At 35.7% G+C, this 17,253-nt stretch overlaps 1 protein-coding gene across 2 annotated transcripts in view; it reads right to left on the reverse strand.

Annotated features, from left to right (window-relative positions):
• LOC131067012 (ribulose-1,5 bisphosphate carboxylase/oxygenase large subunit N-methyltransferase, chloroplastic) overlaps positions 1-9,184 on the reverse strand; it is a 177,749-nt gene extending 168,565 nt beyond the window's left edge. For both annotated transcript variants that reach the window (XR_009111760.2, XM_058001931.2), the window contains exon 1: positions 8,666-9,184. Coding sequence is in view for 1 of the 2 variants with exons in the window: in XM_058001931.2 (XP_057857914.1) it covers positions 8,666-9,013 (348 nt within the window). In the remaining variant the exon portion in view is untranslated. The remainder of the gene's footprint in view (positions 1-8,665) is intronic.
• Positions 9,185-17,253: the final 8,069 nt, after the last annotated feature.

Below are 17,253 nucleotides of genomic sequence, written 5' to 3' on the forward strand. Positions count from 1 at the left end.
AGCGCTCAACTTGATTTTATAATTAATTAACTTTATGCCTTTATAATTAATTTTTTTTTTATTTTTAATAGGCAAAATTAATTAATAAATGTTATGCGTTATTTTTTAAATGCCACTTAATTAAATTTTCAAAACCTATCGAATTTAGCATTTAAAATAAATTCAATTGTTTGTTTTGGAGCCAAAATGGGAAGATGAAAAAAAATACAAACCTCATCGCCCTGGTCCCTGACTGAGGGACAGGAGCGATCCATCATCTTGGTCTTGATTCTTGCAATTTTAACGTTCAAAGTCCTCATCTCCACGTTGAATTTGCCACTTTCGTTGGGTCCTTCGAGCTTGAGTGTCTTGCTTATGTGAACAAATGCCTTTTATGACCATTATCGCCCTGGTCCCTTGGAGAGGGACAGGAGCGAACTTGAAGCCCTAGTCAAAATGCGTCATCTTTCAACCTTGGTTCCTCGTTCATTGCCTCTTAAATAATGTCCTTGATCTTGTGTGTCCTTGCATTGTCATGATTTTGAAGGAACATGAGTGTTTTAATAAAAATCGCTTTGGTCCTTGTCCAAAGGACAGGAGCGATATAGCCTCTTTGGCTCAATTGATAATCTTTCGACGTTTGAAACCTTTGTATATCATCCCCTTAAGATACCTTGGACCCTTTACCACCTCGCATGATTTTTTCTTAACGTGATTTTTGAGAGATTTTACCACTATGATAAATATCGCTCTGGTCCCTTGGAGAGGGACAGAAGCGAACTTGAATGTCTTGGACTTGTCCTTGCTTCCATTAATTTGCCACCGTTTTCATCGTGTAAAATAAAGTCTTTTTGATCCCCTTGGACACTTGAAACGTGATCAACTTTCAAAATCTAGGCCTTTATGGAAATTTCGCTCTGGTCCCTGCCTGAGGGACAGGAGCGAACTTAGGTATTTAAGTGCAAATCCTTCATTTTGGCGGTCCTTGTAACTTTGTGCTTGATTGAGATGCATCGAAACGCCTTTGCCACCCTTCACCTTGACTTGAAGTGGTCCTGAACTTAAGTGGAAGGCAAGATAATCAAAATTTCGCCCTGGTCCCTTGGTGAGGGACAGGAGCGAATTTGCACTTTCAAGCTCAACTACACTTTGCCATCTTCAAAAATTATCTTCAATGGTCTTGTTGCGCCCCATCTTATTCATCTTTGGCTTGGAAATCATTGTAACTTGGCAAGAAATTTGTCAAAAGTAAAAATCGCTCTGGTCCCTGACTGAGGGACAGGAGCGAACTTGGGCATTTGGGTCCCTTGTTGACGTTTTATAATCCTCAATTTATCTTCAACGGGTTCAATTCACCTCCTTTCTTGCCTTCGAACATAAAACTTGCTTGATCTTTGCCCAGTGCATACCCTATGAAGAATTTCGCTCTAGTCCCTGGGAGAGGGACGGGAGCTACAATAGACTTCGCCCTGGTCCCTGACTGAGGGACAGGAGCGATTTTTGCATTTTGGTTCATTTTTCTTCACGACGGCACTTCAAGTTATATTCATTTGGTAAAATGCATCTCTTTGGACTTCTTCAAATCATCAAGTCGTTAAAATCCTGCGAGGACAAAGCAATGTCAGACTTTAAGCTCCGGTCCTTCACTGAGGGACAGGAGCGAAATTTGCTCTCTAGGCCAAATCGTTACAATTTTCATCAAAAAAAGTCTTGGCTAAGGAAGATATCATCTTACTTAATGCTATGAATAAAAGTTAATGTCCAAAAAAGGTCTAAAATTGTGCATATAAAGAAAATCGCTCTGGTCCTTCAGTGAGGGACAAGAGCGAATTTGACCTTCTAGGCAAAAACTTCATCATTTCATCGCTTTTGATCAAGTCTGGATGCTCCATCATGTTCATTTTGTCCTTCACCATGCCTTTGATGTCTCAATTCGTCCAAACAAGGTCAGGAATGACTCCATTTTCGCTCTGGACCCCTGGCGAGGGACAGGAGCGCTTCGCCTTGGTCCTCCTGGGAGGGAGAGGAGCGAAGTTCGCTCTGGATCCTCAGTGAAGGACAAAAGCGAAATTTGACTTTTCGAACTCTCTATCAGGACAATTTTAATGGAATATAACATTTAAGTATAAGAATTTTCTTCTTTCTTATACTTTAAGTTATATTCCATATATACTTTCAGGATGTTTGAGAGTGGTTTCAGACCTCCAGGAGTTATATTGCAAAATCTAGTTTTTGGAGGTTTTTTCAGTTTCCAGACTTAGTCAAATTCAGGATCAGGACATTCCAGACTTAGCCAAATTTTAGGATCAGGACCTCACACAAGCCGGACTTGCTATCCTATTGATCACCTGGGCGACACTCAAAATGCAAAGGCTAGCTAACAAAACCCTAAAAGACCTAGAAAACAAACCCTAAAAAGCAAAAAAACATGGGTCCCCATTTGCAATGGGGCGATGTGTGAAAACGTCACAACAGAACCTTAGACTATTATGATCTGTTTTTACATTGAATTTTCTGCAAACCAAGAACTGTCTGAATTTGGCCAAGGCTATGATAGCCAACATTTATTTATCATAGATAGAATAGTGTTTCTCAATTTATATAAGCTTACGGCTTTCAAATGCTATGGGATGCTTATTTTGCATGAGAACTGCCACAATTCCTTCTCCGAAGGCATCACACTGTAACTCAAGGGAAGTGTGAAGTCAGGGATGGCTAAGATGGGGCATGAACTCATTGCTTCTTTTAGCTTCTCAAAAGCTTGTTGTGATACTTCACTCCACACAAAGGCTCCCTTTTTGGTCAAGTCTATGAGAGGGGTGGCTATTCTAGAAAAGCCTTTTACAAAGCATCTGTAATAACTGCATAGTCTCACAAAGCCTCTGAGTTAAGGTTTTAGGTTTTGGTCATTCCTTAATGGCTATAATCTTTTCTTCGTCTACACTTAACCCCCTTTGCATTGATTTTGTGACCTAGGTAAAGGATCTCTTCTAGGCCATACTCACATTTTGAAGCTTTAGCAAACAAGGATTATGTTTCTAGGATACTTAGGACTTCTTCAACCTATTGGAGGTGAAATATCCCTTGCTAATTCTGATCCAAATTTTCTGATTAGAAGCTCAAGGAATATCGTCAAACACTTTGCACACAATGTCTAATCTTGCTGTTTAGGACTTCGGTTTACCTTGCTATGAGTTTGTATGCTGCAAATGATGTTTTTCAATGCTTCTAATGATGCAAGACGGATTATTAATGTAATAGAAATGATGTGCTAACTGTTCTTGACCTTACACATGCATATAAGAGACTGAAATTAACTTGTACAGCTAGTTGGCATATTGTCAAACACTTTCCATGCATCCTAGTTAACCAAAATGCTCTTACAGCAGATTGTCATTAACATAAACACTTGTCATACATGCATACATAATTCTGATAACAATAGTAGTAGTTATTATCACCACTAATGCAGAACATATGCAATATAATGAACCTGGGAATTGATAGCAGCAGTACTAAATGATTCGATTCTCCACAAGGACTGATTGGCTACACTCGCAAAATGCTATATATGTCTTTTGGAATGTAAGAGGCTCCTCCAAAATATTTATTAGAATTTTTCCAGCACCCTAAGTCAAAATCGCCCTATACAAAAGAGCGCCCAGCTGGGAGGAATGACGCCTTTGCTAAAATCTGGTAAGGCATGTTCAATCAGCAGTTGTACGGCCTGTGAATGATTTCCAATGCCTTGCAAAGTGCTGCTCTTATTCTGCTATCCAATCTGATCATAAACCCTTACGAATTCTCACAAATTTAGCACAATGTTGACCTCTGGATGAAGCCAATCAATTAGCAATCTTCAGCTGATATTTCACAACTTTAGTATGCTGACAATGAAGAGTGAACATTCTCCAAAGTCTGGAAAAGATTGAAAATCTACAGACACCCTTGGTCTCTCACAAATCCCAATGCTCCCATTAAAAGGCAAAGTAAAATGCTCAATCATAATGAAATCGATTTCCTCTTGGCAGCCTTATAAATCTTTCATGAAGTTGAATTTCTCCCAAAAAGCACATTAAATTACATTTATTAAATTATGAGCTTGCACTTTAATAGTTAATAAAAAGTCACCTTGGTCTAGGCGCTCAACAATTAATTGTAACATATGGCCCCATTTTAATGATGAATTGACCCTTCATTAAAGTGCAATTATAGCCTTTTTTTATAATGTGCCATTAATGAATAATTATTAATAAAGTGATACTTTATTAATAATTAAAATAACTTAACTCCATTAATGAATAATTATTAATAAAGTGATACTTTAATAATAATTAAATAACTTAACTCTATGAATACTCATTATTTCTCAATCCCGTCTGAACCAGGAAATTAACCACTGCATCCGACTGCCTTACTAAAAATAGTAAGGGTCCCTCTCAATCACCCCTGGCTTACTATAAATAGTAAGTATGAGAAATTGAGTCAAACGAAAGCCAAAACCAAACCAAACGGAGCTCCGAAGAAGAGAACACTCTACCAAATACCCACCAAGACCCTCTAACCATCTACTTTAGCCTACAAGGGCCAAAATAATAGGCTAAACCATCAAGACAGGAACAAGCTAAAAAGGGGACATTACAAGAGGTGCTCTTCCCATGTCTTACTATACATAAGAAAGTCATCCAAGAATATAAGTAGGAATTTCCTAAGTAAGGAGAATTTCAAATTTTCATGTGTTGTTCATTATACATTTTTTATAACTATCTTTTTGAGTACCAAATATATTTGATCCACCATCCCCCTGCCCTCTCAAAATGTAGTCCTTTTGTCCCCCTATCCTCAAGGCCCATCCCCGTGTCCCCCTAGGTTCATGGAACATAGCTTAGAATCAACCTAGAGTAGGCGTGTTCTCTACAAAAATTTGGGAAATCCTCCCATATATCCAAGTCAAGTTCTCTAATTATTCTATATGGGTATAGATATTCTTGTATCCCCAATGTTTGGATTTGTGGTGTTTAGGGATAAACATTCCTCAACACGGGTTTGATGCACTTCCACAAGAGTGGTATGGATGTATTTATGAATATCCTTTGCATATGGGACATATGTTGGTATGGATGTATTTATAAATATCCTTTGCATATGGGACATATGTTGGTATACAAAAAAAAGTCCCATCTTCATCTTTCTCCACTACCTTCCAGGAGTACTTCTTATACTTTGGTCATGGGTTGTTTTCAGCTTGCACCAAAGTAGGTTCCACCATTTTTTTGTTTGACTACACCCTAGTTTTCCTTCTTCCCCTATTTTCTTTGGCTCTCCGTATGCTGCTCTTTAAGATCAAATTTCAACTTATGTAATGTTCTCATTTTTAGCAATATTAATTTGTCAACAATTAGCCCAGTTTTCAAGTTCTTTCAAAAGCTAATTGGTGTGCTAGGGAGAACTCCAAACTTCTTGGATTCCTCAAGGGTGGCTAAACAGTGACTTTAGTTCTTGGCAATGAGCCCAATTGGTGGCATGGATCATCATGACACTTTCAAAATTGATTTTTGAGCTTTTGGGTGCTCTCCAAACTTCTTGGAGGAGCACACTATTTTAAGTCACTCAATTGCCTCTAATCATCATTAAAGTCTTTAGTATTGTGTTGGTATGATCAGAGTTTGATCTCTATGCCATTTCAGTTCTTTCCACAATTCGAGCAAATTATTTATTAATTAATTAATCACTTAAGTTGTCTAATGTTAAAATATTAAAAAGGGACAACTTAGTGTAACAACTTGTTTTAAAGGTGTTAAGTTGTTTTTCAAGTTGAATGCCTAGGAAAAGGGATCTTTTTGCACATTGAAATATTATTAATCTTTCTAAAAGGTCATTTTAGAGAATAATGGAATTATTATTTCAAAATAATGAATATTTCCCTCCAAGAAGCTATAAAAGGAGGATGTGAGGTTAGACCGGAAAATGCTATTTGTTTTTCTGTTGAAGAGAACCTGACTTCTAAAATTTCTTGAGGACAAAAACCCCCCAGCTGGCTAGTGTGGTTTCATACAGAGATCACCATTGTGCTACAATTGAAGCTTCATTTTTTGGGTTGCAGATATGAAGATCTTTGCAGTTTTTTGAGTTGCAAACTTTTTAGTGATTGCTTCCAATTTTCAGAGTTGCTAGAGTTTTAGATGTGATAGAAGGGCAACTAGAGAAGTTTTTGCTACTGCCAGGGTTGTACCATCTTAGTCCAGGTCGTACATCCCTTGGTTGCTTAGCGTGGTACATTTTCCTTAGTTTTTGGTTCTTTACATGTTGTTTTCCGATCGCCTTACTCCTATCTTGCAAGACGTACAAATTTGAAGGGAGATTTTACTAAATAAGCAGGTCGTACATGTTGTACTTGCTGATCATACCACAATGAGGAGGGCATTGGAAGTTATTTGCTGAGGCGCTTTGGTTTTGTGGCTCATTTCACTTTGTGAGAAGTTGCCTAGGCCTAGTTGGCTGTTTCCACGTTTAATTTGGGTGGAGAAAGGTTCATGATTGATGACCTTCATGCTTGTTGTTCCTGTTAAAACAGCAGCTAACCTTCATCTAAGACCTACAATACCTTGTTTATTGTTATTAAGCCTGATACATTATCCTTTAAGCATGATTCGGTGAAGTTTGGGCATGCTTTGGATTGGTATTTCAGTCTTTGTTCATGTTGGGTTGTTGGAAGAGGGTTGGCGACATTAATGGGGTCTTGCAGTGTGTTTCAAAGCGTTATCAGATCTACACCAACATCCTACATCATTCAAACAAGGTATCTCATTGTTATTTCATGGTTAAGGTATTTGGTTCTTGATACTTAGCTTTATTTTGGGGTGTTACAGTAGTTTTGTCTTTAAGAACTTGGAATTTGCAGATGGTTTGGTACATGAGATGGCTTCTCATCTTGTTGTTCTTTTCTTGGTTGCTTCTGTGGGCATTTCTGTGGTTTGGCTTTACTCTGGCTCCACAAGGTCTTCAACATCCTCTCCTTCTCCTTATTTGGGTTATATTATGTTTACTCACAATGTTTGTATTGGCAGGATCTCTTATTTTGATTTCCCTTCTGCTCTGTGGTATCATTCTAATCAGTGGCTTGGATAATTGTGTTTCATAGACAGGGGTGGTCCAGCTTTGAGTTTTTGGCAAATCTTCTGGTTTTTTGGATGGATATACTTCTTCCTGAGTTTTCACTCTTTTATATTTCTCTCTGTAAGCCTCCTCTGGCAGCTTCATTTATATCTAATGAGGCTTATGTAATTGGGATGGGTTTTTGGATGAATTATGCCATTGGGCTTCTTATAATGGGTAGATAGACTTGTGTTACTTGATGAATTATGCCATTGGGCTTCTTATAATGGGTAGATAGACTTGTGTTACTTGATGAATTATGCCATTGGGCTTCTTATAATGGGTAGATAGACTTGTGTTACTTGAGCAATACTGAAGGGTTTTCTTACTGATTCTTTCCCTTCAGTGCTCTTTGAATCAGACACTGTAAAAAATAATAATTATTAATATATTTCAGTGGTTTTATCCACTTTAAAAAAATAAATAAATAAATAATATCACGATAATTTCTTTTATCAGTATTTTGTAGCAGCAAATACAATTCTATTTTGGTTACTGTTGTTTGTGAACTAACATTGTAAATACTAGATGGTAGTAACACCAAAATATTTACACCTGTTATTTGTTGATCATATAATAAATTGTTATTGCAGTTAATGATAATGCATAACTATTTGAAAGTAATTCAGCCGTTATTGTAATAAGAAAGAGATTGGGATTTACACCTGTTATTTGTGGTTCATATAATAAGAAAATTGGAAGATATTTCTCCCATTTGTTGTTTGAAATGTAATGATATTGCTGATGCATAAACAGTTAATCTGAGTTATCTAAGATCTTCCCAGGGCCAATTGTGTTGTTATTCAATTAATAAGTGTTTGTGGAAGGCTAAGAATCGGTTGCCCAGAACATTGCAACATAAACGTCAGAAGAAATGGAGTGAAGTGGGTTGGCGAGTTTCACTGCAGAACATATTTGCACATGTATATATGTATGAAATGATTATAATTGCATCCACAGGATCTAATGCTCTTTGAGACCAGTACATATATGTCTGGTCCATCACGCACATTGTTTGTGGCATATTGTGAACGTCGCATCGGTCGGACTTAGCAAGGTCTGCACAAGCCAAAGAGCGAACCAATTTGCAACTAGCGAAATTTGAAAAAAAATTGGCGGAGTTAAAAACATGTAAAATGTTCAAAACGCAATGGCAACAAAAAACAGCGCAGAAATATCGTTGCAATAAACGCCAAATGTAAGCCTAGAATCGCATGCCTTGCAACTAAGGCGTGCAATTAATTTAAAGTAAGCTGGCTTACATTCCTTACGATTGATTATGCCCACATATAACCCACAACCTCCACATGTTCAAATCTCATCTTATATTAAATGAAAGATATACATGTTTCAGGTCTCCCATTACTGCATAAAGAATTATATACAAGTCCCAGTCTAAAGACCGAGTGTATGCACGGAGCTTGTGTAACGAATTAAAAGACATACTAAAATGTATAACAGAATGATAATTTCAAAGGTTCTAACCATCAATTTGGGACTATACATTTTCAAATAAAAAATTTCAACTTACAGAGTCAGGGGTAATAATGAGATTTTGGGGAACATAAAGCAATTTCTCCCCTTTACGTATGTTTTTAAGGGCCACGAGTCCCCTGCCACCCACGTCGACCTTCTGAATTGCGAGTTTTTGAGGCGGAAGACCCTCCTTGTTCAGCCAATCCTGCAATCGATATGCATTATCCAGAGAGTCGATTTCGCAACCCCATCGAATTCCTTTCGCTTCTGCAATGGAACACTGAACCAACACTTTTCTGTGTTGTGGAAATTTTCTGTAACATTTTTTAAATGGTGGAAGGAAAGAATGTGAATGAAGAGATTTAGATAGATGGGTGCTGTGTAGACTGCAATAAATCTCCATGCTTGCCCAAATGGTTTGCAGCTGTCTGCAGGGAAGAATGTGGAGGCGGCTTTGAAGGATTGTGTTCTCAGTAGAGGCGGAATGGATAAAAGTGAACTAGAGTAGTGAGTGGACCAAGTGAATCTACCCAACCTCGACCTCCACTTACGACTGTACCCATGGCAAATTTAAGGGATCGTTCAATTACACCGTTTTTTTTTAATAATATAGCATGTTAGTTAATAATTAATTACAGTATATATTATCAAATCTAGTCGTTTCTATTTTAAAAATTAAGTTTAATTAAAACTAATTTTATTTATTATGTTCTACAGAAAGTTTGTAAGAAATTATTATTTTAAGTAAATAAAAGATATAATTGTATATAGAACAAGAGACAATGCGTCCAAGTTTCTGTCAATAGTGTTAGTTTAGTGGGGAGAGAGAGAGATAAACGAAAGAAAGGGGGAGAAATAGGTAGAGGAGGAAGAGAAAGAAGAGGAGGGGGAGGAAAGATAGGGAAAATAGATAACTAGAAGATGATATACAGAGAAAGATAAGGGTAGGAAAAGAGGGTGATAGAGAAAAATAGAGAGGGATAGAGAAGGAAATAGGGAAAAAGATGGAGGTGCATAAAGATTGAAAATAGAGAAAGAGAGGTATGGGTAAAAAGAGATAAAAAAGAAGAGAGTGAAAAAGAGGTAGGTGGAGATAATGAGACAAATAATTATAAGTTAAATTAATTTAATTTCATTTATATATACATAATATAAATTATTAATATTATATATTACAATATAATAAATAATAATATTAATTAATTATATCTTATTTATTATAATATAATAAATACTAAAATAAATAAATAAAAATTTAAATTTAATTTTTTTTAAATATATATTATACTTATATCATTTTAATTCTTTAAAAAAAAACAATAATAATAGATAAATTTTGAAAATTATATAAAAATTAAAATATTAAAATTACTTAATTTAATAACATGAGTTTTATAATATCAATGAATGCCTATATCATAATTAAATTTACTCATAATCTATGAGTTCTTTATTTCAAGAGGGACAAAATTTGTGGGGGTACTGTTTGTAAAAATAATTGAAACCATTTATTAATGGCTATATGGGCAATACAAAAATCAATAACTAGCTCTTTATAATCGTAGTAAGATTTCTAAATAATAAATAAATGTGCAGTGTGGAATACGAGGCTAGGCAAGATTTTCGAAAATATAGTACATTAATTATTAATTTTTTTATTTTAAAAGTTTTCATTCAGCGGGTAATTTTTTTATTTGGAAAGTTGTTCGGAAGCATGATAGAGCTCAGGAAATGGGCAGAAAAAGAGGGAAAAAGGGCTAGAGGGTAGGCGGGTTTTCAACCGAAAAATTCCACCATTGATCATTGCATTACTCTAAGGCATTTCATTGAAAAAATTTGGGTCAACAAAGGAGGAGAAGACTTTTATTGCTTTTTGTTGATTTCAAAAAAGCTTTTGACACTATTCCTCGGGATAAGCTTTGGCACAGAATGGAGGAACTTGGGGTTCCAAAAGAGTTTAGAGTTGTTGTCTACAAACTTTATGAGCAAGTTAGAGCTAAAATCAGAACTAAAGAGGGGATGTCAGAGTGCTTTGGTAGTGACATTGGGGTCAAGCAAGGATATCCTATTTCTCCCACTTTGTTCAATTTATATATTGATAAACTTGAAGAGTGGTTAAACAATACTAATGGGGAAGGTATTCAGTGGGCAGGATATGTGGTGAAGTTGCTTTTATATGCAGATGATCTTATTCTCATTGCTAAATCGGCACAAGGTTTGGAACAACATTTGAAGGCTCTCGAGCTCTTTTGTCAAAAGGTTGGGATGCAAGTGAACACCAACAAGGCTAAAGTTGTGATCTTCTCTTTGAAAAAGAAGAAGAAGCAAGTCAAATTTATCTTCGAGGGCAACTCCTTGGAGGTAGTGACAGATTACAAGTATCTAGGAATTGATTTTCACAATAGGCTTGCTTGGGAGACATGTAGATCAAAGAGGATACAAGGAGGTTGGAGAGCTTTATACCTTCTTCAGAATAGATGTAGAAAAGCAGAGTTATTGGATTGGAAAACTAAGAAAACCCTTTTTAGTTTGTTAGTGGTGTTGGTTATCCTTTACGGGTATGAAGTATGGGGGAATAGCATGTCAAATCACAAATGGCGACAAATAGAAAGAATTCAAAAGCACCTAATTACCAGCAGTCTTAAAGTCAAATCAACGATTTTGTATGATATTGTTTTAGTGGAAGCTGGTATGTTTCCAATTGAAGCATTAGCAGTCATTCGATTGTTATGTTATCTAAAGAAAGCTGAAAATATGGATTAGCACCGCTGGCCCAAAATGATCGTAGAAGAGGGGGAGCTAAATTATAGGAAAAAGAAATGGAAAAATCAAAATAGTAAGTGGTTGAGCAAGTGGAACATAAATCATCATGACTATCCTAACACTAAAGAAGAAATTAAAAAGTGGGTGGTAGAAAAATTTAAGAATGTTATGTGGACAAATCAATCAGGCGGGAAAAAAGCATACTATATCAAAGAGTTTAACCCCACCTAGGAACATGATGAAAAAGTGTATTTGAGATCCGCAATCAACGGAAAGGCCAAAATTCTAATTGCACAATTAAGGACGAGGTCTCATCATTTGAGATGTGAAACTGGTAGATGGAAGGTCCCCAAAGAGGACTGGGAAGAAAGAGCGTTCATTTTTTTTAGTAAGAGGGTAGTGGAGACAGAATGGCATTTCATCAAAGAATGTGCAACATATAACGATATCTGCAATCAGTTTGTTAATGAATTAAAGGTGGATAGCTTGAATGAGCTTTTTGAAGAGACAAGAATTCACAAAACAACGAGTTTCCGAATAAAGATCCACTACAAGAGAGTCAACATAGAAAAGAACTTGAAAACGGGCTAGCATGTTTCATCTTGGTCCCTTAGATCATTGGGTCTCATGGACATCATTAAAATTCCTTCATTCATTCATCATCAGATCAGAATTAGATAACAAGATGAGTGGAAGACAATATTCAAGACAAATGAAGGTTTGTATGAATGGTTGGTGATGCCTTTTGGGTTGACTAATGCACCGAGTACTTTCATGAGATTGATGAATGAGGTGTTGACGAAGTTCTTGGGTAAGTTATTTATTGTGTATTTGGATGACATTCTTATTTTCAATAAGACAAAGGAGGAACATATGTTGCATTTGAGACAAGTTTTGCAGAGATTGAGAGAAGAAAAGTTGTTGATAAATATGAAGAAATGTAGTTTCATGAAAGAAGAATTAGTTTATTTGGGATTTGTGATATTTGTGGATGGATTGAAGATGGACCCTGAGAAGGTTAGAGAAATTATAGAATGGCCTACACTGGAAAGAATTGGAGAGGTAAGATCATTTCATGGATTGGTTAGTTTCTACCAGAAGTTTATTAGAAATTTCAGTTCAGTTTGTAGCGCTATGACTAGGACAATGAGAGAAGATAGGAAGGAATTCAAATTGTCAACTAGAGCAAATAAGAGTTTTGAATTGTTGAAGCAGAAGGTGACTGAGAAGCCTGTGTTAGCTTTATTGGATTTCAACAAAGTATTTCCAGTAGACTGTGATGCAAGTGGGAATGCAATTGGAGCCATGTTAAGTCAAGAAGGGATAGCAGTAGCTTATTTCAGTGAAAAATTGAATGATGCCAGAAGGAGATATTCAGTGTACATGATCAAGAATTTTATGTCATAGTTCAAGCCTTGAAGAAGTGGAGACATTACTTATTGCCTAAGGAGTTTGTGTTGTATACTAATCATCAAGCCTTGTTGTATTTGAACAGTCAAAGTAAGTTGAAGCAGAGACACGTGAGATGGGTAGACTTCTTGCAGAGTTACACCTTTGTGTTGAAGCATAGAAGTGGAAAGTCAAACAAAGTTGTCGATGCATTGAGTAGAAGTAGGAATTTGCTGACAGAGATGAGAGTGGCAGTGTTAGGATTTGAGGATTTGAAGACCTTGTATGTTGATTAGCCAAATTTTGTAGAACCTTGGAAAACATGTAGAGAACCGGTTGTGGTGGATAGAAGCTAGCGATTAGATTATTTCATTTAGTATGAGATGTTATTCAGAGGAGTTTAGTTGTGTGTGCCTAAGAGTTCCATGAAGAAGAATCCGATAAAGGAAAAACACAGTGGAGGTTTAGTCAGACACTTTGGTGTTGAAAAAATAGTAGCATTGGTGAGTGAACATTAGTTTTGGCCTCAAATTCATAAGGATGTCAAGAAATTTATGTAGAGTTGTAGAGTTTGTCATGTTGCAAAAGGTAGTAGTCAGAATGTGGGATTGTATAAGTCTTTGATAGTGCTGGAGAGACCTTGGGAGGACATAAGCAAGGATTTCATACTTGGATTATCTAAGACATAGAGAGGGAATGATTCTATATTTGTGGTGGTAGATAGATTATCGAAGATGGCTCATTTCATACCTTGTAAGAAAATATTAGATGCAGTGCATGTAGCTGACTTATTTTTCCAAGAGGTAGTGAGATTGCATGGATTACCTAAGAGCATAGTTTAAGACAGAAACACTAAGTTTGTTGGTTATTTTTGGAGGACACTTTGGAAGAAGATGAAGACAGATTTGAAATTCACTTCTACTTTTCATCCTCAGACTGATGGATAGACATAAGTAGTAAACCAGAGCTTGGGAAACTTGTTGAGATGCTTGGTTGGATAGAAGACCGGAAGTTGGGATTTGATTCTTGCGCAAGACAAGTTTGCCTACAATAATTCAGTAAACATGAGTATTGGAAGGACACCTTTTGAGATTGTTACCGCAGTGCGCCCTAGAGGTATATCAGAATTGAGGGATATGAGTAAAGAAGAGAAGATGAGTGTAGGAGAAAAAGAATTTGCAGATCATATGAAGGCCTTACATGTTCAGATCAATGACCAATTGGAGGATATGAATAACAAGTATAAGGAGCAAGCAGATGCGAAGAGAATACATAAGGAATTTGAAGTTGACGATGAAGTAATGGTGTACTTGAGAAAAAAAAGATTTCAAGTTGGAACCTATAACAAGTTGCAAATGAGAAAGTTTGGACCTTTTAGGATTTTGAGGAAATTCAGTTCGAGAAATGCATATGAAGTATCGGATAGTTTGGGTATTTCACCTATATTCAACGTTGTAGATCTACATCAATATCATGAACCAAAATTCAGTGAAGACACTATTACAGATTTGGAGAAGCAGATGCCCCGAAATGAACCAGATCAAATTGAAGACATTTTGGACAGTAGGATTGAGCGCAACACCCGGAGAAATCAATACAAAGAGTATCTTGTGAAGTGGAAGGACATACTAGTTGAAGATTCATCTTGGATTTATAAGGCAGAGGTAGACCACCTTGGTTTTCCTCTAACCCCAGCAAAGTGAGGGACTCACTTTTTTCATCAACCTCAGATGTTTGATGCAGGAGCATCCCTAGGTCCTGGCAATCTTGCATCCACCAAAAACATTTCTTTTTAGTTTGTTTTTTTATTTTGCAGTTTTAGCATTTCTTTCTATATTTTCTTGCATTTGCTCACTGGATTTTGCGGAGTTGGATTTTGATCAAGGACATAATCATCTACCTTATTCATGAACCACGAAACATTTGGATCTTTTTCCGACAAGTTATCGATTCCGGATTGCGAGACAATTTTTTGGCTTAGAACTCAAGAACCACCTAGACCTATCCTAATTTTGGCGATCCTTGCAGATCCTTTCCATTGCTTGCAGAGCCTCAATTCATTGTTCCAACATTCCTTGGCATGTGATTGACCTTCCTTTTGATCCGCACTTCTTCCTATAGATTTTCCAGAGGATTTTCATTGGTGGAAGCTGACTTGGTGGTTTTACACATTTCATCATGTTCATCATTGTTTGATTCTTCTTGGGCCGACCCGGGTCCCCCTAGACAATATAAACCAATTTAACCTAGCTTGTAGTAACATGTTATTGGAATTGGGAAGATCTATCTTGAGGTTAAGAGGTACAATGTTGACCAAGACTGTGATTGAATATGTTTGTAACCAACCAGTGAGCCGAAACTTGTAGCTCACACGTTTCCGACAGATTGTAAATAGTTTTCCATGATATAATTAATCAGTTTTGTATTGCCTCCTATATGTAGGAAGTTGGGAGAACATCAAAGCAATACCAATTAGCTAACCACAAAAGGTAAATTGCAATGAAATTAAGTCCTAATACACTCAAGAAAGGAATGAAAGCCAAAATTCAAAACAAAAGCAAACCAATACTGCAAAAATCTCCTTCATTGACCTCCATTGTCTTTCTTTCTCCTTCAAATTTGATGTGGCTCTCACCTACAAAGCAAGTGTATTTGAAAGTAAGATGATGGCAAGATGATAGCAAATTGACAACATAAGGATACTCGAAATGTGGTTGTTGAAAATGAGCAATGAGAGCTCAATTTAAAAAAAAAATTGAGGATTAATTGAATGACTAAGGTTGATTCGAGACTGAAAATAATCAACGGACAAGATTGAGTGCACAACAAAGTTGTCATTTGGGGAAGGATGAAGATAGAAGAAAGCAAATGGGAAGATATTATGAGAATAAATAATAAAATCTTTAATTATCTTCTCATAAATACCAATTAGCAAGTTGAAAAGATAAGGGAGATAAAAATTAGAAAGTGGAAGAGATAAGTGGGGTCATAAATAAATAAATAAAATTTATTTATTTCATCCACACATGACAATTAAAAACAATTTATTTAATTAGAACAATTTAGAGAAATGGATTAAATAATTAAAATTATTTAATCATGGAAGAATAATTAGCTTAGAATAAATGAATTAAATAATTAAGTGAATTATTTAATCAAAGAGGAATAGTTAGGATTAATTATTAAGATCAAGATTAATTGATTAGAACGAGACAATGATGAATATCAATTAAATAATGAAAACTATTTAATTAATGGTTTAAAAGAACAATAATTAAATAATTCATAGTACTAATCAAATAGTTTTTAATTATACAAAATTAGAAGAAAAATATTAGTACTAATCAAATAATTAATTTAATTAGTTTAGATGAAAAAGGTTAGTGAAAAGTGTCATTGAAGACTTAGGACAATTTTTCAATGTCTACATTTTGCCCATCTTTGAGACAAAGTGATTATGAGCGTTGTTTCAAAGAATAATTAAAAAGATCATGCCCTGATAGATCAAGAGATGGAGGTGGGATGCCTCCTCGAGAGATCATTTATTTATGAAAGAAATGAATGATCTCTCGAAAGAAGAGAAGAATGATAGATGAAAGAGAAAAATGTTAGTAAGAAGCGAAGATAGAAGGATTGATGGGATAGAAGAAATGTTAGCAGGAAGAAATGCTAGCTGGATGTAAATAATGATTAGGGTGATGAAATCTTGCTTTCACAAATGCTAATAGTAAGTGAGAACCTTTTATTTGATATTACAAAATAGATGCAGTGCACCATGTCAATGAAGGCCAGAGCGATAATGCAATCTCTTTGCGTAAGACAAATATGTTCATAGAAAAGGAATGGTTCAACCATCCTAAGACATACTTGCCCCAGAATGTTATGAAACACTCCACAAACAAAAAACGAAAAAACAAGAAAGACCATGAACCATCCCAACCACTCTAAATCACTCAGTGGTATCATCGAGTAGCATAGGAACATGATCAAAGATAAATCAATGAAAGATAAGATTCACAAGTTCAAACAAGTCAAACAACCATTATGATCTTGCTGTCAAAAGTCATAATGTTTATGTTTAAAGGACAATCTTGTTGTCTAGTTTCAGGGAATGCAATACCCCGTTTAAGACAGGACACAGTCTGGTTTCGAGTATACCACAGCCTATATAAGACCCATGATAGTATTTGATAAGGACCAATGATAATGTTGACGTTGATTGATTGATACAACAAGTTCAATCAGTTTGAATGCTTGGTTGGTTGAACAGGTCATCTGTTAATGTGTGACTTGTTAAGTGCAATGTTTAACTGTGTTATCTGTTTGATGTCCACTCAAATGTTTGTCTATGTACAAAAGAGTCAATTTATTGATGGAATAAAAATGAAAGTGATTGTTTTTGGATTTTGATGTTTTCCAATGTTTAGGATTTTTTGAGTTTTTTTTTTTGTTATTTTTTTAGGATATTTTATGATGTTTTTGGATTATTTC

Source organism: Cryptomeria japonica, chromosome 3 (genome assembly GCF_030272615.1).
Source record: "Cryptomeria japonica chromosome 3, Sugi_1.0, whole genome shotgun sequence".
NCBI lineage: Eukaryota > Viridiplantae > Streptophyta > Pinopsida > Cupressales > Cupressaceae > Cryptomeria > Cryptomeria japonica.